A 22784-nucleotide genomic window follows, 5' to 3' on the forward strand; every position below is an offset into this window, starting at 1 on the left:
TTAGAATTATAACGGTTATCGAAGTAAACGATTAACGAATCGCGTCACAACAAGATAATCAGGACATACCTGATGGAGACGTCAATGCCATTCTTTCCAGTGCAATATCTGAAGCCTGCAATCAAACACCTAATTCTATTGTTGAGGCTAATAAAACACTGCTCTGACTAAAAAATCTATACCCAATAAGAAGAAGGTAAATAAAAAACCTTCTGGTTCAAAACCGAATACCAAAAATAATTCAACGGCCTTACCGAACAAAAGTATACTTTCTGAAATCATGCTAACAATCCTTAGATGATTGTGTAATGAAGTACCTGAAAACTTAATAATGACAATAAAGAACGATATGAGTTGAAATCAGTCATTTGTGAACCAAAGAAAAGTGACGATGATGTAATCGAAAGTCCAGAAACAGTTAATCTAATGAATGATGCAATAAAGATGGATGTTATTTTACCATAGCCAATAAAGATCAATTTTTATATCTTTTAGACACACAAATGTAGGTCTACACGTTTGATCGCCACATCCTCGTCAAATTTCAGAAGATTGATTGTTTATTGACCACGTTGAGAGACTTGAGTGTGTCGAATTGATGTCCTGTATCAGGGAGATGTTTGTGGACGGCACTACTGAATGCTCTAAATGATTCAGGTTATACCCGTTCACTTAATATTCAAATGACATCTTGCATAAGAGTGTCAGGTAGCACGAAGTGTAGATATAGAAGGATTTCCTGAAGGCTCCCTTGAACCACGTAAAAACAAAACATAATCTGTAGGATGTCTAGTCATTTAAACTAGTGAAGACATTATCATTCAATAGACAGGTGATGATCAGCAATCTGGTCAAGATCCCCAAAAAGAGATTGTTCACCTAAAGTTGTTATTATAAAGGCACAGTAAAAACGTTAGATCCTTTCAAAACCACCCGCCGTTCCGTTTCAACGACCTTGAACGGCCTGACAAGAGGTAGTCATTTCGTTTTTCACTTGCTGTGAGCTTTTTAGGTGTCCGTTGGGTTGCATGAATATCAGGTGTTCTCATATTTACGTGGGTTTCTGCTGCAGCAAAACCATAAAATTATTGGAAAGAACATTGATTCAACTTTCTCCGTCTTATAGTGCACACGTTGGACCGATTGTCGCTTCGTAAATTTCGGAGATAATTTTGGTTGAGGGCTTCCTGTTCTGTTTTCCTGGAGGCAAGAAGAATTGCGAGCAAATGTAACCTTGATCGTGGATAAATTGTGACATATCGGTGTCCTTGCCTTTATATGCTACTGGCATACATAAGAAGACAAACTCTTACAGATGAGCTCGATCAATTACGAAATATAAACTGTATAATTTATCATATTCTTAGACATTGAAGTCGATGGAAAATGGATATCACTCACACTTTCCATAATAACAACAATTCCACTACCCAGACGAAGCAAACAGCATGTACAGTTTCAACGAAGCCAATATTTACTTCAGATTCTTCAGTAAGTAGGTAAGACTGTAGTTTCCCTAACGCTTGTCTTTGTGTAGTATTCTTTACGACAGAAAATGTCGATCGGAATACAACAATGTGTGGAGACGTGACAGGAACTGTTCACTGTATGAAGTTCTTTCTACTAGTATTTTTAACTTGACGATAAATCCAACTTGTAAAGTGATTTCTCTGCATCAAATGTTGCTGTTTCTGTACCAGTAGTAATGATACATCAATAAACGTTTGTCCAATTTTCATTTTCGTCTTCTTCGTAGTTTCATGGGGAGATATACCGATAATCTAAACGGGTAACTGTTTGTGCAAAACTAAACACTAATAAGTGTTTGTCTTATAAGTACCCGTTTCGTTACGAAAACTTGTAGTACTGCATCAGTTTACATGTTTCGCCAGAATGTTGCGTTGTATACATAAGTTTCTTCACTATGACAGTTTATTCGGATGGATACTTGTAATGGCATTGTTTCTTAACCACATGGTCTTCAAATTCTAGCATATTATGACTGAAAAGGTGTATATTCGACATGTAACACTTGGAGAAGGTCGGTGACAGTGGACGAGGAGCCATTCATTCAGTCGGATGGCATGACTTAGCCTTGCAGATATGCTCATTATGTGTAACTTATTATTATTCACAACAAATACATTATTCTATCCCCAGCATAAATGTGTTCTTCAGAAGTACCAAGTATCATTGCTAATTGTCACGATATGATGAGTAAGTGTAGTTAGTGATGTGAATTCCTCGTAAGATCTTACAGATTAGGTAATCACATGACAAATTTACCGTTTTCGCATTAGGTTTATTATCAAAGTAGTATTAGTATCGAACTAGCTTATAATTATACATACTAACAAGATTTATAATGCAAAAACTGTACAGTTGTTATATTTATATTTAGATAATTCATTAGATGAATAAACATGGCAGTAGTCAATATTAGGCACACTTGTCAACTTGTAAATTATCTTCCGCATAATCTTCCATATTCAGAAACTCGCTAGGTTGTTTGTCGGCTATGACTTAGAAAGGTTTATGCTTTCAATTAGTTGATAGAAGCCATAGATTGCATAGCAGAAAACGTATGAAGACCATCTCAGCTTAATGCAATTCTGAAAAAAAACAAGCGTGAAACAATCTATTAATCTTCGTCACCGGTATCAAATTCAATAAGTAAATGAAATAGCGGCTGACAGGATGTACCTATAAGTGTCTTACTTGTTGTAAACAGTACTCTTCATTTTCTAACCCTCCTAGAATTTTATTCAGTTATTTGGTGTTAACAAACAAACTTCAGGCACCAAATAAACGGATTCAAAAGCTTTAATTAGTAATATGAAATCTGATAAAAATCCACTATCAACGTTCATAACACTATTAGCAATTCACTGTTTATATACAATAACGAAAAAACTGGTAAGCAATATTTAGATATTACTCGTCAATATGCATTAGAACTTTGTTTATAATTAGGTCAGTGATTGCGGATCCTGTTTACAGCAGTTCATAAACTAGTATTAAGTACGACATAGTTTAGTCATTATGATCAAAACAAACAGGCATCGCTCTACTTATGAAGGATATGTAACTAATTAATGTGGCACTTACAGTAATGTTATACACAGTTCCTGTATATGGTAAGCAAAGATGGATAGTGGATAGCAGTGGAATCAAGGACGCGCGTTTCGTCCTATTTGAGACTCGTCAGACGGATGTACCTGCAACTCAGAGGTGATGTTCACTCTGGGACTCGAACCCAGTGCCTTTCGCTTCAAACGCCATTGCGTTATCCACCAGGCCACTGAGTCCTGATAGCCACTTGTTTGTGCAATGGGGTGAAGTTTAAATTCACATATGCCAATTAGAGACTGACCAGTTGCAGTCCTGACACATCAATGGGAAGATTCAAACAAACAATACTAAGTGAAGTTCCTGTATATGTTCATAAAGCAGGAAGAAAAGGCTATCAACGTCATTTGTTACCCATATGATTTTTCTCGGATACCTTACATAATAATATTTTAGTTCAGTTGAGAACGATGGTACTTATAAAGGATGGAACTGTTTACGGCTGTATATTAGCAAAATATATAATATTAATAAGTAGTTGCTTCAACCTACATTTTATAAACAACTACCAACATCCATGTTAATCACCACCATAATTAGGGAGGTGAATCATATGTAAAAAGTTTTAGAGCTCATTTTTGCTTTAAACTCTGATTACGGTCTATTTTCGACTTGATCAATAGTGAATTTCGCTTGCCTGAGTTTGCATTGCTACAAATAACCAAATTAGACTGAATAAATATTGACCCAGGTTATGAGCAACAAATACGTGGAACTACGAATAAACTGGAATAAAAGCTATGTAACGAGCACAAACATTACGAAGGTTGACGTGTGTCAGAAAACATGCTGTTAATATCTGATAAATAACGACACACAAAAACCTTGACAACATGTAACATGTGCTCAAAAACCCCTGGCTTAACGTCCCCATTATCAACACGGAGAAAATTCATACCTTTACAAATTTGTGAGATACTACAGATTCAGCCGTTCAATAAATTTATTACCAAAATCCTGTTTAAAATAGTTCATTTAACTTGAACGATTATTCCAGTGACACTATGAGATCAGAGTTGATTAACTGTTCAAAAAAGAAGCTATTGACTAACTTATATTTATTGTAGATAGCTATTCATAGCAGTATCCAGATATATGTTTCAAAAGTTCACTCTTTGTTAACCTAGCATAATCTTCTCTTTGAGGATAAGTACGTTAAATTACACATTTAATTCCGTGTTAATTCAACGTAAGCATTAATCTTGAATATTATTATTGGAAGATATCAGGAATTACTAGAATAAATGTATTATAACTAGTAAAAATTTAAATGTAAAATTAGCATTAGTCATAAATATGAACAATGAATTTAAATGAATGTTATAACTTGTGGACGAGTGGATCCTATGTTAACGTATGATATGATAAGACCGCCAATCAGAGAGCAGTGAATTATCGATTGGAACAGTGATACACGAAAACCGTACGAACAGTTTTAAGTACTTATCGGTCCTTTTATCTGCTTAACCTAGCCAGTTAAGTCCAGGACAGCCTCTACGGTATGAAACATTATATTTCAAACATACTGAGTTTATATACCAGTCAAATTGACCACATCGTACCATAAAATAAAAAACAATATTTGTACAAGATGTAGGCCAGTATGGCTGTGAATGTGGGAGGCAGTAATTAATAGTATACATTTTTGTTTTCAAAGGCAATAACCTACTGTGGAAGAGAAAAAAACCAGATTTCAGCGGAAGAACAAATCAGGAAAAAGTGCTGGAAGTGGATAGGACACACATTAAGGAAAGCACCTTACTGTGTCACAAATCAAGCCCTCACTTGAAATTGTGAAGGCCAAAAAAGAAAAGGAAGACCGAAGAACACATTACGCTGAGAAATTGAAACAGATATGAGAAGAATTAACAAAAGTTGGATAGAATTAGAAAGGAAGGCCCAGGACAGTGGGGGTTAGAGAGTGTTGGTCGGCGGCCAATGCTTCATCGGGAGTAACAGGAGAAAGTAAGTAAGTTAATCTCCATTTATTATATATACATTTTAGTGAATAACCAACATTACCTACAACTAATTAGGGTGAATACTTTTCTAAATTCAGAAATCTTATTCAGGCAACATATTAGATTATCATTAACATCATTCTATCCTATTGTTTACTCATCAAGCAAGTTTGTACTATTAAACACATATGATTAAAACAATTAGATTTTTCCAGTGAGAATATTGAAATAATACAGTTTAGAAAGATGTTGATAAACAAACGTGAACATGTACAGAAAAGGGGTCAATTCAGATCATTCCCACAAAATACAAATAAAAAGGGCATGGAAATCATCATTTTAAATAGTTTCTACAAAATTTTACAAAAAAAGTAAATGTTTAAGAAACTGATAATATACGCTCTGATAAATTATGTCTATGGTGCTAATACTAACGAAAAATTAGATAAAAACAGTGAAGAATTACTTGAACTGCATAGAAAATACAGACAAGATTTAGTTGATTGTAAAGTTGATGGACAACCTCCAGCTAAATATATGTCACCATTGGTAACTTACTATTCAATCATTTCTTCGAATATCAAACACGTAACTCTTATTTGTAGAAGTGGAATCACGATTTAGCTCGACAAGCACAATCATTGGCGATAAATTGCACCCTACAACACGACAAACGATATTCGAAACAATTCATTTGGGTTGGACAAAATATCGCTCTCCATCCAACCATTAAGTCGTAAGCTCATCCACATTCAAATCACTGATTTCTGATTCAGAGGAGTGGATGCTTGGTTCAATGAACACAAATTATACAATTACAATACAAACAACTGTCCTCAATGTTTGCATTACACACAAGTGAGTCCATTCTCATCCACTTGAATAGAATTTTTCCTATAGTCATATCCTACTCACCGTTCACACCCATAATAATGCACAACGAATGTGTGATAACAATGAAGTGATTTCACATTTGTATAGAAGTGACTCAAAAACAAATGCAAATGCACGTAATCCGATCATTGCAGTTATTCACATATAGGTAATCAAAACATTTGATAATTTTTGATGATGTGTGTTTGGTTGAGAGGTAGTGTGATTCGGTGTAAAACAACAGATAGGAAATTTGTGTCTGACCAGTGTGTATTACGACTGACGAGTGGATTCAAATCCTAATTTAAATGCTAATCACACTGTCAACATTATTCACAAAGAAAACATTTGAAGCAAATCAATAGAAATTCATTGTGTATAGATGGAAAACCATGATGTTGTGATCGGTGAGATGATTCCGACTGTTCACATGAGACAGAATCATCGAATCAGTGAGTGAGTGAGTATTCTGTAGAATTCAATTAGTTATCATCATAACTGCACCAAGTGTGAACATACTCATCGAACACACACTGGAATTTTCACATGTTTGAGGTGACAACATTATCTCCAGATACAAGTAGTGTAACTACACACATCATATTCAAACACAATGAAAATCAATTGATCGACCGATCACATTATTTCCTTGTTCACATTCCGTTTCAGATGGCTTGGGCCAAGACCACAGACATTGGATGTGGAGTTGCGAATTGTCCACGGTACGGTCTATCAATCGTGTGTAATTACGGTCCAGGGTAAGTGGTTATTGATGATGTGATAAGAAATTTTGTTCTTTGCAATTACCTTGTTGTTATTCTCATAGTAAATTTGACTGAACTTATATTGTGCTGATTGTTTTAGGGGTAATTTTAATAATGAGAAACCATATGAAGTGAAACCACGTAATATGTGCCCAAAAGTGCAAAATATTCCTAAAAACAGTTTACAAACTAGTCGTGCTCATACACAACATGTACAGAAGCCAATAAAGCAAAGCCAAAAAAAGGTGTCATGGATTGTTCAAAATGGACGTAAAGATCGCAATCAACGCAAACAGTCGAGAAGTAGATATTAATTATCCTGGAAATGAAATGAATTTATTTGTCAAATATACTTGATACCTCAACACTTGTTAAGTGTATTTGTATTCAATTTTTCAATGAAGTAATCCAAAACATTCTTTGAATATATACTTCTTATCAACTTTCATTGTGTTGTTTGCAATCACCTTGTTATTGTTCTCATAGTAAATGTATCTGAACTTCTATTATGTTGACTGTTTTATGGGTAATTGAGATGTTAAACCATGTGAATTCTTCTCAAATGTTTGAAACGTTGATGTACGTTTTCGTTAATTTCAGTAAAGTAATACATTTTAAAACACAATTATTTCAATTAGCTCTTCTTGTTTATTGTCGATGTATGTTGTTAATAGTACTGTTATAAACGGTAGGATACTTGTTATACTTCTAACATTTCTTGTTATAACAGTCCTTTCACTTTTTACACGTGTGTGAGACGTTAATTTACCTTAGACTAATATCTACACTGGATTCCTACGCAGTGTCTTTTCTACAGAACTTCAACACAACTCAGATCAAGAACACGAGATTAGCCTGACTACAATATCATTATATTTCCACACCAAAATCCGACACAATCCAACAACAAGGATTGTCAATCAATAATAATGAAGATAGGGGAATCTATAACACATATAACACTTGTCACACTATCTACATGTCTGACTCAGCAAAACAATCAATCATTATCATTCTCGCCAACACATCAAGTACACTGATCTATCTCAATACTACCTCGATCAATATTATTTGGCATTACGCGTATCTTTATTATGATTTCAATTTGTTTTGCTCTATTCTCATTAGCTGTGTCGAGTTGATTCACAGTCTGTCGTTATCTACTACATTCACATTTCTTAGATCTATTGAACTAATTCCTGAATACGATATATTCTACTTATGAATAATCCATGAATAGAAGACAAATGGTCTGATGTATCATCTACTGTTACTTATCTTCTAACTGACATCAAACAGTAACTTTCTCAATTATTTATTATCAGTGACTGTGTGAAGAACTCAATCTTATACAGTCAGTCAATCTCTGATCACTTACGATTCGAATTTGACATTAGCAAGCTGATATTTAGCCATATCGGAAACTTGGTATTCGTCAAAGTTCAACGTGAAGACTAGTTGTCTAAATTTATGTCTAATGAAGACTAGGTAAAAGAAATCACATTGTCAAGTCATTCAATTTTTAAATTTAATGGATCCATATTCTGAATTATTAAGAAAAAGCTTTTGATATGCATAATCGGATATTTGATCTCATACGTTTTTCCGTATAATTATGAAGATAACTATCTTGTAGTGGCTGAGCTTTGTTAATCAACCACCTTGATAACCGTTATTATATAAGTGCTAACGGTGTTGGAATTCAGAAAACAATAAGAAGTGGTGACTACAGTTTATTAGAGTATAGCACAGATAACCAAGTTACGAGAACATCGACTGAACTGGAGCAGAGAGACTAACCTGTGTGAACGAGTGAATACAAAGGTCGATTTGTAGTCAAATCGAATTAAAGCACAGCAAGGTAATGGGAAGGCTATTAGTAGGATGCGAGCGCATACTATTATATATGTGGAAAGAGAATGATTGATTGAGCGATAATATTTAGGCTAGAAAGATATATGTGCGTGGGCTGTCACGTGTGATCAAGCGGACACCATTATACAGACATGATAGTGATTATAGTAATGCACAGCCAAAGACGAATTTTTATTGTACGAATAACACTGTCTGTTAAAAAAAAGTCCATAAAAGGGCTTGGCAAAATTAACCATAATCGAAATTAACCGTAAGAGTACTGCTATATTCTTGTTATTTATAAACGTATATTTTTGAATGTTGGTCATATTTCCAGATTAAAAATGCAGTACTGTATATGTTGTTTTCCAGCTATTAGGATAAATGTCTAGTTTTAAAGATTGTGTGAACATTACTAGTAGGAGTGAAGGAAGATTTGGGAATAGCCAATTTTGTTAGTCAATGCAAACCACAGAATGTCTTCGTAAAGTACAAAAACCATACATAAAATACTTCACTTCCACACATTTCATCAATTGTCTCTTACAAGCATCGTCATCCCATCATTCCTGTTGTTAATACAATTACTGTCTGTTTACATTTCCTTTCTCTTCACTTCAATCTTCACAACCTTTCGTTACCATGCATTCTACTTCTGGTTGATGCTACATACTATTTATGTTAACAGATATACGTAGCATATTCTACAAAAGCCATGGAATATCAGATTCACTATATGAAAAATTTAATTAATGGGAACCAATCTCTCCATAATTTCTTGAAAACTTAAGAGAGTTTATAGTTTCTCGAATTCGAAAATAAGTGAAAAAATTGAATTGGATATAGATGTTAGTTATTTGCATAGTCTATGATTCCCCATAGCTTGATTGTTTTCACATTGTAAAGATTAAGAGATGCCAGTTGGAAAATGTTACACATTTTAGTGAGATGACATGAATAAACGGAAGTAAAGTAATTGCGTTATATCATAGATTGACATTGCGGTAGAGATTACAACAGGGGAGAGATAGACTGGTTTCAACTTTTTTGTAGAGTTCTCAAATGTGTACTCCGACTCATATCATTAGGGATTTAACTAACAACGTTGAGGTTATGTTGCTAATGGTTCATTATCAGACCACTCAGTTACAAACCGATGATTGACATTCCTAATTTCAATGGACTTTCGTTATAGCATGTGTACTATGGGGTTCTATAGCGAAACACTCTCCCGTTACCAACATAACCGAACTGCGTCGTTCAGGAGCTTCATTTGAACCTTGAGAATTTGTCTCTAGGAAATTCACCAGTGAGAAATGGTTTCAATAATAATGAGAACAACAGTTTGTGAGTATGATCTCCGAAAAGGTCTCAAAGAGGAATCACATAGTAAGACGAAGCGTTGGACTAGTTTTCACTGGTTTTAAAATAATGTCAGCCTACGACGAATTTCTCCTGATAATTAGACTAGTCTTCTCAAAATCTTTAAATAATACTTAAACATAACTAAGAGGAAGTTAATTAAATAAAAAACAATACAACTCTTCGAAATATCCCTATGGGGATTTGTGGCGATTGGAGTATTTTCGCAACTGACCACCATTGAACGCCCGGAAGCACTGAACGGTCGTCTCGTTCTAGTATGGGACTACAAACCTGTGCTTATCCACGTTCCTACGAGACTCAAACAAAAGACCTTCGGTCTCATGCGCGAACAAATAACCTTCAAATTACAAACCTGACATTCAACAAAGTTAATGTCTAATTCCAATCAATCCATAGTCTAGCGAGACACGTCATCCGTTCCCTCAGGTGTATATTGGTCTCACACTCGACATGGACTGAACTACGCAAGTCACGGCTTCTCGATTCTATAATAATGTTATCTTTATCTACAGTTAAGGAGCACAAAGTTAAAGAACACATTGTGTTTCACCGCTTCAAATCCAGTGATATTTCATGAAGAAGAACTAGGTACTCTTAGGAGAGACTTTATTCGGTCTTCTTATGTTTGTTGATCACTTTTGGAGGAATGATATTTTGAAAATATTGACCGAAATCATCCAGCTTTTGCAGAATAAAGATTGTTTTTGGTTGATATATTAGTTCTTAGGAGGTGTAGAGAGCTTAATTCATATAGTAACTGAGTTTTTTCATAGACATTTTACATCTTAAAATAATATTTGATCAGTAAATTTTAAAGAATTCGTTTACAAAAAGTGGATTTGATTGATTAGTGATTTTAGATTGAGAATAGTTATAAAGTATGATTGTTAATTATCACAAAAAGAATAAATTTGGAAATAGGAAATTCCGACACAGACTTCCAAATGACTTGGGATATGAATCGATATGAGTCGTACAGACTCAGTCACAATCATACGTGTATATATCAGTAAATGTTTTACAAACTATTCTACATAGTAAAATGTCAAATATTTTTCAATCTGAATGATAGTTCTTCTGTGCTTACTCTTTGTTATGTTTTTCCTGTACTACTCATTTGTATTCAATAGTTTGAGTTAGTTTCATTATTTGTTTTAAAGTCCACCATGTGTAATTCGTATTATTCGTTCATGGCTCATCCTACTTAGTACAGTAATTTATCCACTTCTGATCATTCAATCTTATTTGTATAGGCTAATTTGTGCAACATTACTTATTTTGGAAACTATCTCATTTTGAACGTTGTGATTAATCTACTTCAATTAGTCAGTGATGTTTCTTCTTGTCAAAATCGAGTACCGTTTTCTGACTGCAATATATCATTAAAACTAATTAGATTATGGATTTTCTTTGGCGATATTTTTTGATGTATTCGACATATGAATGCCTCATCATTCAAGACACATCGATAATTTGTGTTTATGTTGCTTTATCATGACAATATCTTGTTTCCACACATTGAGGAAATCACCCGATTGCGTCACAAGACAAGCCGTCACATGGAATCCTGAAGGCCAAAGGAGAAGAGGAAGACCAAAGTACACATTACGTCGAGAAATGGAGACAGACATGAGAAGAATGAACAACAAGTGGATAGGACTAGCAGGGAAGGCCGAGGACAGTGTGGGTTGGAGAATGCTGGTCGGCGGACTATGCTTCATTTAGAGTAACAGGCGTAGTTAATTAAGTAATCTTGTTTCCAGAAAGTGTTCTTCTTTTAAAATCAGGAATGCTCTCATTAATAATAAACTATACTCCAATAATAATTCAACTGTAAAATTTGTTTTGTTAAGTCATAATTAAAATACCAATAACTACTGATTACTTAATTCCTTGTTGTGTGATATTTGAATATTCATTGTATATTTTTCTTTTGCTTGATTAAAGTAGAGATGCAAGCGATGAACGGTAAAGTAACTGAAATTATTGAATGTATCAATGGGTTATGCACTTGTCCACGAAATGAGTGTTGAGATCGATGAGACTGTGAATACATAGGATATCTATTTATGTTATCATTATAAAAACTGAATGACAAAGTAAAATTTGATACTTTGAATAAATTACTTACTTACTTACTTACGCCTGTTACTCCCAATGGAGCATAGGCCATTGACCAGCATTCCCCAATCCACTCTGTCGTGTGCATTCCTTTCTAGTTCTATCCAATTTTCCCTCATTCTTCTCATATCTGTCTCCATTTCTCAGAGTCATGTGTTCTTTGGTCTTCCTCTTTTCCAGTCCCAAACCCGGATAAATGAGGAGGGTTGGGCATGGTGTTAGCGATCCCATCCCGTAGAAAACGAACTCGCTAAAAACACGCTAACCAGAAAAAATAATTCAAACCATTTGAATAAATTACCTACATGGAAATAGTTGTGAATTATGACAGAGATTTACCGGCAAAACATCATTGGAACTGGATTAATACAATATCGAAAATCAGAAATGTGAACTGTTGGTACCCAACACATTTATCTAAAGATTAAGTGCCCAATGCACTGCCCCAACATCCTAGATTCCAGTCAAAATATATCATGACTATGAATGGACACATATTGAAACCCAATTGGTGGAAACTATTACAAATGATGAGATCCCGACTTTTTAAAATAACAGGTGGCAATGAAGAGAAAATTAGGAAAGTACATACATTGAGGAAATCATTAAACTACATCACGAGGCAAGCCATAACTTGGAATCCTGAAGGAAAACGGAAAAGAGGAAGACCAAAGAACACACTTCGTCGGGAATTGGAGGCACACATGAAAAGCATGAATAAGAACTGGAAGGACCTGGAAAGGATTTACTAGTACAGAGTTGGATGGAATATGCTGGTGGATGGCCCATGCCCACCGACGAGGGGTAACAGGTGTGAGTAAGTAAGTAAGCAAGTATGTAAGTTGTACAATAATATGCATGAACTTAAGAATTCAAGTGAAACATATAAGGAGATTTTCTGTGGAGATTTTAAGTAATTTTTATATATAGTTGAAATCATGATTCAAGTGAAGCTAGACCACCGTGGAAAACCTGGAAGCACCGTTTCATCCCACAGTGGGACTACACAGTAGGACGAAACGACCGTCCATTGCTTCTAGGTTTTCCACAGTGGTTTAGCTTCAATTGACTCATGATTTCAACTTTAAATGAAACTTATAACTTTGAATTTAGAGAAACCTAGGTTTCATTTTAATATGGATTGCACAACAAAGCTCCATAAATGATTCTACTTATAGTTAACATGTCAATGAAATCAATCATTCTGGTAAAAAGAGAAAAGAACACAAAACAGTAATTTTGTATACACAAATTTCATAGGCTGAAATCAAAAGTTTCATATTTAATCTAAGAGAGTATTTGTTTTACAAAACAATGCATAGTCTGCCAAATCACATTAGAAGAGTACGGGTTGTTTGTTGTTGTTGTTGTTTTTTTATATCTAAGGCATTGTATAAATTGTCTGTTATTCAACATCACGGTAATAAAATGAAATTTAAACAGATTTTATACATATTTTTATTGTCAATTTATATAAAAGTAAAAATTGTCTTCACACAACCAAAAGATGCTCAACTTCGAAAACTTTTGCAATATCATAATGAACTTAGACGTAATTTGACAGCATGTAAACTCGAGGGACAACCTCCAGCGAAAAATCTTCTAGATCTTGTAAGTTTACCTGTTATATATAGATGTGTCCCCAAACGCCCTGGTACAGCCGAGAGTGGGGAGAGTCCGATCTCCCTTGAAAAATGCTCTCACATCGCCACGCGTATATATTCTTTGTCAGGGAAGTCCTACTCACTGCCTTCTCACAGTGGCGAGGGTGTTGTTTACAAAACTGAGAGGACGAAAAACGAATGTGCGGCGATTTAACCGGGTTGGTGGACACTGAAAGTTCACCTGGAGAGTTGAAAAGCCCTGATTCCAAACCAATGGTGCACATGGACTCTAGTATCCTGAGGGAACAAATGGTGTACGAACCAATCGTTGATCACCGGCTACCATGGGACTGCATCTCCTCACGATGCTCCACTGCCTTGTGGATCAGACCTTCAGGTCAAAGGCTCCGGATGTGGCCCTCTAAGAAAACCACCTGCTTCGATTTGGGCACCTGGGAAGTATCATAGCCCTCACACAAATCGAATGAGATTTGTGTGGCGCATATATATCTGGTGCTTCCTTGTACCAATATTTATGTGTTTAAATATATATATATGTAAAACCGGATTGTTTCTTTTTTCTTTCTTTCATAGAAATGGGATAATGAACTGGCTTCAAAAGCTAAAGATTTAGCAAATGAATGTTATTTTCATCATAATGATGTTGATTTACCTGAAAAATGGCAATATATTGGTCAAAATATTGCAGGATATCAAACAATTGAACAGTAAATGATATTACTTATATTCTAATTTTATGATCTAATAATTGTTTTAGAGCATTTGATGCATGGAAAGATGAATATAAACAGTATAACTATTATTCAAAGAGTTGTTCTGGAGTTTGTGGACATTATACTCAAGTAAATTATTATGAATAAACTTGAATTAACCAAAAACTAGATGAGTAACAAATTTTAACTGTTAGTTTATTATGAAATAACTTAATATTTAAGAAAGAAAGAAAACGTAATCCAGAATAACTTTACTAAAGTGTTAATGAGGTATCCGGGCCGTGACCGACCTCCTGTAGGACTGAGATATAATCACGATTGATTGACCACTGAGTGGTGTCAAGTCTTTCTTAGTGCAGATCGAATGCTATTGATCAAACTGCAATGTGACCACTAGTCTAGGTGACTCGACACTTTGTGCACTATGATGAGACAAGATGGTGGTTGAAGGTGGTCAACAGAAAATCCTGTACCCGGGTTTCGTGTTACTTGGCACTCGTCATCAAGGTGTACCTTTAATCTTTATGGAACCGGTGCTTCCTGACTGACTCGATCCCATGTTACCCAGCTTCACTGTCAGGGGCGTTACCACTGAGCTATCCGGGCCGCGACCGACTTCCTGTAGGACTGAGATGTAATGTAATTGATTGATCAGTGGTAACGTCTCTAACTATGAAGGTGGGTGACAAGGGATCGAACCAGTCAGGGAGCACCAGTTCCCTCAAGATCACTGGTACACCTTGCTGATGAGTGCCAAGTAGCACGAAACCTACGTCCAGGGTTTCCTGTTGACCACCTCCAACCACCATCTTATGTTAATGAGATTGTTATGATACTGATTAGCCAGTATACTCTACTATACCACTATATGTATATATACTTAGTTATTATTTGGAAAACACTATGGGTCTCACTTCACTTAAAATCTAATTCACTTATACATGAAATGTATGAAGTAAATGATTAGTGTCATACTGAATATATTTAAATCAGTAAGTCGTGTTAACGACATTGTCTCATTTCTGGTTAAACCTCAAATAAATACAGCTTATTTATTTTTTTATTTTTTTAAAAAACTTACCTAAAAACAAGTTGTGATATCTTCTTAGTATTGTTTGTTCGAATCTTGTTATTGAGTGAACACCAACTTTGAGATGCAGGTACATACAGCCGACGAGTCCCAAATAGGACGAAACGCGCGTCCTGCATTTCACTGCTAGCCACTATTCTTCTTTTCTTATAAGTTATGATATCGTTTACAATATACATTTTTGTCGTCAATATCAGTTTGTTTGTTTGTTTTTTTTATTGGATATTCAGTATTTCGCCAGTCCCTTAGTCCTTATCCAATTCTATTAGTATAAGTGACTCAACACTACGTTTACTATGTTGAGTTATCAGATTATGGGAGATAGTCAACAGAAAAAACTTTGCACTAAATGTCGTCCGATTTTTGAACATATTAGTCCTACAGAACTTCATTTATGATCATATCTTAGGGGTCACATCTCAGACTATGAAGCTGCACAGTAAAGAGCTCGATCCACAAGGAACATTTGAAATAAGTGAAGTACTTTTTTCTTCATTTAAACAAATTGTTTATTTCAAAATGTATTCATTTATTTTAGTTAGTATGGCAAAATACTACTCATGTTGGTTGTGGCATTACAAATTGTACTGGATCTTATAGTTTCCCATATGGATTATCCGTGGTTTGTAATTATGGTCCAGGGTAAATCAATATTAATAGTTAATACCAATTATTATTATTCTGTTAAACATTACAGTTATAATATAAAGATGTTCCTATTCAATAAATTATATATATAAGTTCAACTGATACAAAGAATAATTTCATTTTATACTACTTTGTATTTTATCATCCAATTTAGAGGAAACTATGAAGGTCGTTATCCTTACGAAGCAAAATCACAAGATGAATGTTACGCTACAACTACGAAACGTCCTACAACTACGAAACGTCCTACTACTACGAAACGTCCTTCTACTACTACTACTAAACGTCCTGGAACTACACCAACTCAGAAACCAGGCGTGCCAAAACAAATACCAAAACCAATTTGGCCATCAATTATAAGTACATGGAATGAATATGCCACTTCAAATATGATACAGGGAATAGTAACACAAACATGTATTTGTGTTAAGTGAAAATTTTAAAAAAATGCTAATTGTGTATCAACCATATTGTATGTTTTAAATACAAATATAAACATTATTTGAACAGAGACAACAGTTTCGCTAATTTAATAACTGAGTTCGAGCAATACATTATGAGAGAAAGTCTTTATTAAGAGATCATTTAAATGTTGAGAAATTGAAAATAAATGATTTGGAATCGCAGTAACTTAGATGTATTGCATTATAGCTAAGTATTAGTGATAAATTATTTCCATAGTTGAAATTATAAGTCAATTCAAGCTAGACTACCATGGAAAACCTGGAAGCACTGGACAGTAGTTTCGTCCTACTATGGGACTCCTCAGCAGTGTGCATACACGACCCCGCCTCACGAGATTCGAACCCAGGACTTAACAGTCTCGCACCAGAGCACTTAACCGATAGACCACTGACCTGGCACCGAAAAAGTAACGATATTAAATTGGCTGTAAAATATACGGTGAAGTACAGAGTGTAAACCCCAGTAGATGTGACTAAATTCGGATTTTCTTTAAAAGTGTAGGTGCTTATATAAACACATCTCAATATCTGAATGAAACCATCTATGATTAAGGAGTGAATTAATCAAAACGTACCTTCTATTCTATGTATTTGAAAATAAAAGTTTCATCAGCTGTCCATTTATTTAGATACAAGTTCACCATAACATTTAATTCCCCATCAAATACTACTGAACTCTATGCCTAAAATAAATCAAAGTTTGGTGTCAAATACCTATTCAAAAGTGTAGCATCATCAGTGGTAACATACAGTCATGTATAATTTTGTCCAAAATATTACTCGTTAATTATTTAACTTCCAAGTTAATTATGAAAATCTTAAGTGTTAAGTACTACACAACCAGAATAGGTCAAACAATGAAGCTGAGTCTGGATCTTGTTACAAAGGCGCGATCTCCTACAAATACTTTGATCAATATGTACATTGAAACGAAGTTCCAAATCATCTAAATTAAATTACGAGTGGATATCTAATTAATATTTCAATCATCTCAAATATGATGCCTTTCCGGATAGTTTAAGCTGAAGATCAATGACTAAGAGACTTCTTTGTTGTTCAACAAGCTACCATTGCTTTACGTTCTACGAATAAAATATTGTTTTTCCCTGAAAAACTGTTCACTAACTTCTAAACTGAAATACGCTTTACTAGTTACATTAATATAAATGTGTTTCATTAGAACTTGATGTATCCCTCACCTCAGTCTTTACATATAGACTCCAGAAGGAATACCAATTTATAAGGTAGATGGATGTAGTTGATAGCACCAAAAAGGACTTGACACACATGATATTTGCCACTACTTACTAGACAACCAGCTGTGAAGTCCGAATTATCAGGTTAAAGAGGTGATCATCTGAATCAATACCGTCAGATCACGTCACTGCGCCCACAAGCTAGGTCAGAGTCAAATGTAAGATGAGTGTTGTCCATAGATGAACACTCATTTCTGAGATTTGGCTCAATTATCCACTGGACTCATAAATATATTACTGATTTAGTATGTATCTTTGATTCGAATGCCGATACAGCTTCTTATTGTGTCTTTATCTTCTCACTCAACTAACGGGTTAGGATTGTCCATAGGTAGCATATGTATCAGTATCAAAATCGAATTAATGCTTGGTTAAATATACTAGTATTCGCGCTTTTAGAATGTTTACGAAGACCTATTCAGATATTTTCATACATTAGCTGTTCTAATAATTATCTATCAAGGTTTTCATTTAGGTGTAAGACAAGTATTATAAACAAAGATAGACGGTGGTTAGCACTGTCGTCCTGTTTGGGACTCGTCAGATGGATATGCTTACATACCAGAGTTGATTCTTACTCCGGGACTCAAACCTAGTACCATTCGATCCAAACGGCATCAAAGTATCCACTTAGCTACCAAGTTCTGATAACCACTACCCTGTAAAATGAGAAGATTTAATTCATTTTTGTATTGGTTGTTTGAATTTTCCCACTGATGATATGACGAATCCCAAATAAGAACCTCATGATACCTTCTAGAAAAAAATTGATTCTTTTTCCTCATGGTTGCATTTTGTTTCTGAAATGGGAACTTCCGGAGTTCTAGTGAGAAACTGTGACCAGTGGAGTTCAGTCGGTATTGAATGTGAGACGGTTATCCATCTTAGACAATGAATCATGGATTGATTGAAGTTAGACATTGACACTGTGTCGGTGGTTTAGGCGTCCGTGAGCGAGATCGAAGATCCTGGGTTCGATTCCCACGTGCGGGGTCGTGAATCACTACTGAGGAGTCCCAAACTAGGACGAAACAGTCGTCCATTTCATCCAGGTTTTCAATGATTGTCTAGCTTAGACCGACTCGTGGATCCAACTGTGAAAATGGTGATAGTTAGAAAGAAGAATATTTAGTAATCGATTCCAGGTTGTATGTAAGCGATTTTAATATTCATTATGTATATTAAGAAGGTGGATTATGATTACTGAAATAAGCGCTTATACCTATAAATAAGCTCTTTGTTAGGCTGATCAAGAAATATCTTGTAAAATGAAAATAAAAATTTGTCTTTCTGTCATGAGTTTGCTATATACTAGCCGGTGTATACAACATCCATTCGAAATACTGATACGGTTGAATATTGATTAAACACTATGATTTATACGATCAGGGAAGGTGAATGCCTTTGTAAAGTAGATGAACAAACATACTTGAAGACATCCAAACCTTGAATAAGTAATCGCTGTGTATATGTCTAAGATTCGTGGTCGATATGCTAATTCGAAGATATAATAAAACCGTATATCCAGTTTTTAATGAGCAGAATCTACAATTATTGTTTTTCATGAGCCCGATGGTGATGAATAGAGATGAAGATGTTGGCACCTTCTTTTATATATATCAATTTAACCACACTTATTGAGAAGCTTATGTCCTCCGATATTTCAGGAATCCATACGTTTTTGCTTATTAAAACTATTCAGGGTGATTAATTGATGTGATGAAAACCATAAACGGCTCAATCTTACTATCTGTAATACTTAGCTGCTTACTTACGCCTGTTACCCCTAGTCGAGGAACATAGGCCGCACACCAGTATTCTCCATCCAACTCCGTCCTGGGCAATCCTTTCGAGTTCTTCCCAAATACCATTCATCTTTTACATATCTGCTTCTATTTCCTGGCGTAAAATGTTCTTTGACCTTCCTCTTTTCCGCTTCCCTTCCGGATTCCAGGTTAGCGTTGCCTCGTGATGCACATTGATGATTTCTGTAATGTATGTCCTATCCACTTCCAACGTTTTTTTACCAATTTCCTCTTCATCTGGAAGCTGGTTTGTCCTCTCCCACAGAAGGCTGTTGCTGAAGGTATTCGACCAGTTAATGTTGAGTATTTTGCGTAAACAACTGTTTATAAATAATTGTACCTTCTTGACGATGGTTATAGTAGGTCTCCACGTTTCAGCTCCATACAGTAGGACTGTCATGAAGTTCGTATTGAAGATTCTGATTTTGACATCGGATGACAGTTGTTTTCAGTTTTATATGTTCTTTGACCATCGGCATAAATCAACCTTTTACAGTAACTTATTGTGTAAGTAATTATCTACAAAAATCTATTAAACTCAAAATCCTTCAAACATCAGAATCAGCAGTCGAACACATAAAAAACAATCAGATCTTTATGTACAGAAAAAAGATGTATCACCACTCTCTTTTCTTTACAATCCCAAGTCATAATAAGTCAATATTCATTTCAGTGATAATATAATACTGATAAATCAAAATACAATCTTCCCTTTATTCGAGTTTTTATAACTTACATTTATCTTCACTTGTGATTGTTTGTTTGAATCTTCCCATTGATGTTTAGGACTGCAACTGGTCAGTCTCTAATTGGTATATGTGCATACTGTGCGTATTGCCTCGATATAGTCTTAATAACGCGATGGCGTTTGAAGCGAAAGGTACTGGGTTCGAGTCCCAGAGTGAACATCAACTCTGAGATGTAGGTACATCCAGTTGACGAGTCCCAAATAAGATGAAATGCGCGTCCTTGATTCCACTGCTAGCCACTATCCATCTTTGCTTACATTTATCTTATTTTAAATATATATATTATTTTCATTATTCATATGTTATTATTTTCAAAGCTTCAATTATTTCAATCTTGGCTAATCTATTCGGATAGTTAATTTGAATTATTATTATTATATTAGGTTTACTCAATATTATATTTTCGGTATAATATAGAATTCTCAGCACAAAGTATTTCAATAAGTTTCCATTTCTTACTTCTTGATCAATTATGACGATAGATATTGAATGATCTCCAGTTAGATGTAAGCAGTTTTGGGAATCTACTTCTGAACAATGTTCATTCTTTTCAATGCATATCGTAAACCACCATGATGTCTCTGATTGTACTTTTTTGTAAATTTTACAAGGAAAAGTTGTAAATTTTTCATAAACGCAATTGAATAGGCTATGAGTTAACTTGTTAAAATATCTAGATGTCAATAACAGGTAGTCGAGATATTCAAGCAGGCTTTCTGAGTGGTTAAGTGTAAAACCTGATGAGAATTACTTGCGTGTTTTCGTGTGATGTTAATTTGCTTATAATCAAATATCACTAATTGTTCCAGTATTATTTAATTGTTTTGTATTCATTAGTTTGTAAATCTTGTATAAATCATACGAAAATAAACTTAATTTTCATTACAATTCTACATCATTTACATACAACAAACTCCATTTTGATTTATTTTCAATTTTCAAAGTGGAATTCACGAGTCGATATAAACTAGACCATCAGTGAAGACCTGAAAACATTGGAGGGTCGTTCCGTTCTAGTATAGGACCCCTCAGCAGTGTGCATTCATAACCGCGATTCACGGAGTTGGACCCAGAACCTTTGGTCTCGATCACGAACGCCAAACCTCTAAACTACTGAGCCGGAATCAATTGTCATTTCCTTCTATATAGGCTATACTTTCGTAATAAACGAGAACACAAAGTCAGAGCCAACCGAATATATATCAACACTAAGTCACAGAGTTCTTTCATAAAATATGAAAACCATACATTCAATACTTCATTTACAAATCCTTCATCAAATGACTTAAACTTCTTTATTCCTTCATAGCCATAGCAATCACTATCTGTTCCCATTCTCTTCGATTCAATCTTGTCAACCTTCTGTTACCATTCATTTAAATTGTAATTTGCATTATATACTACTTGTGTTGACAATCATAATTAACATACACAACACCTATAATTTACCATTTCATAATGCGCCAAAATGAAATGATGATGTATTTTGGAAAATACATTATACACTCTGTACATATATGATATTACTCTCCTAAAATTGTCTAGAATCTATTACACACACACACACACAAACTTGATGATTATATAAACTCCTTCTATGATTAAACTTAAGTTTCTTATGTCAGATTTATGTCAGAAAATAAATAAAATTATACAGTTTTGTTAAATTATAAGTAGACAATCTTAGAATATACTTTTTTTCTTTACTTCCGTTTACAATATAAGACAGTAAATGATGATTGCCAAATATTGTTTCTATGTAATGTTATTAATTATGAATACAATGATAAAGTGATTAACAAAAGTATGAATTATATACTGAATTATAAAGTTAATGATTGAATGTAATGGAGAGGATTTAAATGTTATAAGAAACATTAGTACTTCGCCTGTAGCTCTTCCGGGGGGCTACAGCCGGTCGTAAGCCCGGATAAAAGATGAGGGTTGGACATGGGGTTAGCGACCCCATCCAGTAACTTGCTTAAAAACGCTAACCAGGAAAAATTATTCAAACCACTTAAACTCTGCCCTCCATATTGATTTCTTAGGTAGAAATGTCATCACAAAGGCATTTTAAAAATATTTTTTTAAATGAATGTTTGTTTTCTTTAAGTGTCAGTTGCAAGATTATGAACTTCAATGTTTGTCTATTACGAATTTCATACATCCCGATCTCTTGAAAACATTGAAATTAAGCAAGGAGAACCGTATTTACAGAACAACAAATTCATTATCAAGGGCAAACAACCTAAATTTACAGTAGAAATATTATTATAAAAACATTGATATATGTTTTAATTAATCATAGATGCGATTACTAAACGATTAGTGAATGTCTCAAAAGTA

The 22784-nt window shown here is 34.5% G+C and overlaps 3 protein-coding genes across 3 annotated transcripts in view; all 3 read left to right on the forward strand.

The window, feature by feature from the left end:
* Positions 1-22784, forward strand: part of Smp_132560 (hypothetical protein) — a gene marked incomplete at both ends in the record, with an annotated part of 198872 nt that overhangs the window by 43891 nt on the left and 132197 nt on the right. The gene's annotated exons all lie outside the window — the stretch shown is intronic.
* Smp_002630 (venom allergen-like (VAL) 2 protein) lies at positions 5456-7359 on the forward strand. The gene is made up of 5 exons (XM_018799737.1): positions 5456-5639; positions 5696-5826; positions 5867-5948; positions 6633-6721; positions 6828-7359. Exons 1-5 carry the CDS (start codon positions 5466-5468, stop codon positions 7039-7041), a joined length of 690 nt encoding a protein of 229 aa, XP_018651496.1. The 5' UTR covers positions 5456-5465; the 3' UTR covers positions 7042-7359.
* Smp_123550 (venom allergen-like (VAL) 8 protein) lies at positions 13517-16674 on the forward strand (the record flags this gene model as incomplete). The annotated part of the gene is made up of 5 exons (XM_018799738.1): positions 13517-13699; positions 14287-14420; positions 14471-14555; positions 16055-16158; positions 16319-16674. 5 exons carry the CDS (start codon positions 13517-13519, stop codon positions 16596-16598), a joined length of 786 nt encoding a protein of 261 aa, XP_018651497.1. The 3' UTR covers positions 16599-16674.

The sequence above is a fragment of the Schistosoma mansoni genome, chromosome 3, assembly GCF_000237925.1.
Source record: "Schistosoma mansoni strain Puerto Rico chromosome 3, complete genome".
NCBI classification, from domain to species: domain Eukaryota; kingdom Metazoa; phylum Platyhelminthes; class Trematoda; order Strigeidida; family Schistosomatidae; genus Schistosoma; species Schistosoma mansoni.

Excerpts from the sequence above, each read along its gene's own strand:
- Smp_002630 (XM_018799737.1), top strand. The coding sequence starts at position 5,466 with ATGTTTAAGAAACTGATAATATACGCTCTGATAAATTATGTCTATGGT. Across the intron at positions 5,827-5,866 it reads CTCCATCCAACCATTAAGTC|AGGAGTGGATGCTTGGTTCA; the intron begins GTAAGCTCATCC and ends TTTCTGATTCAG. Across the intron at positions 5,949-6,632 it reads AATGTTTGCATTACACACAA|ATGGCTTGGGCCAAGACCAC; the intron begins GTGAGTCCATTC and ends ATTCCGTTTCAG.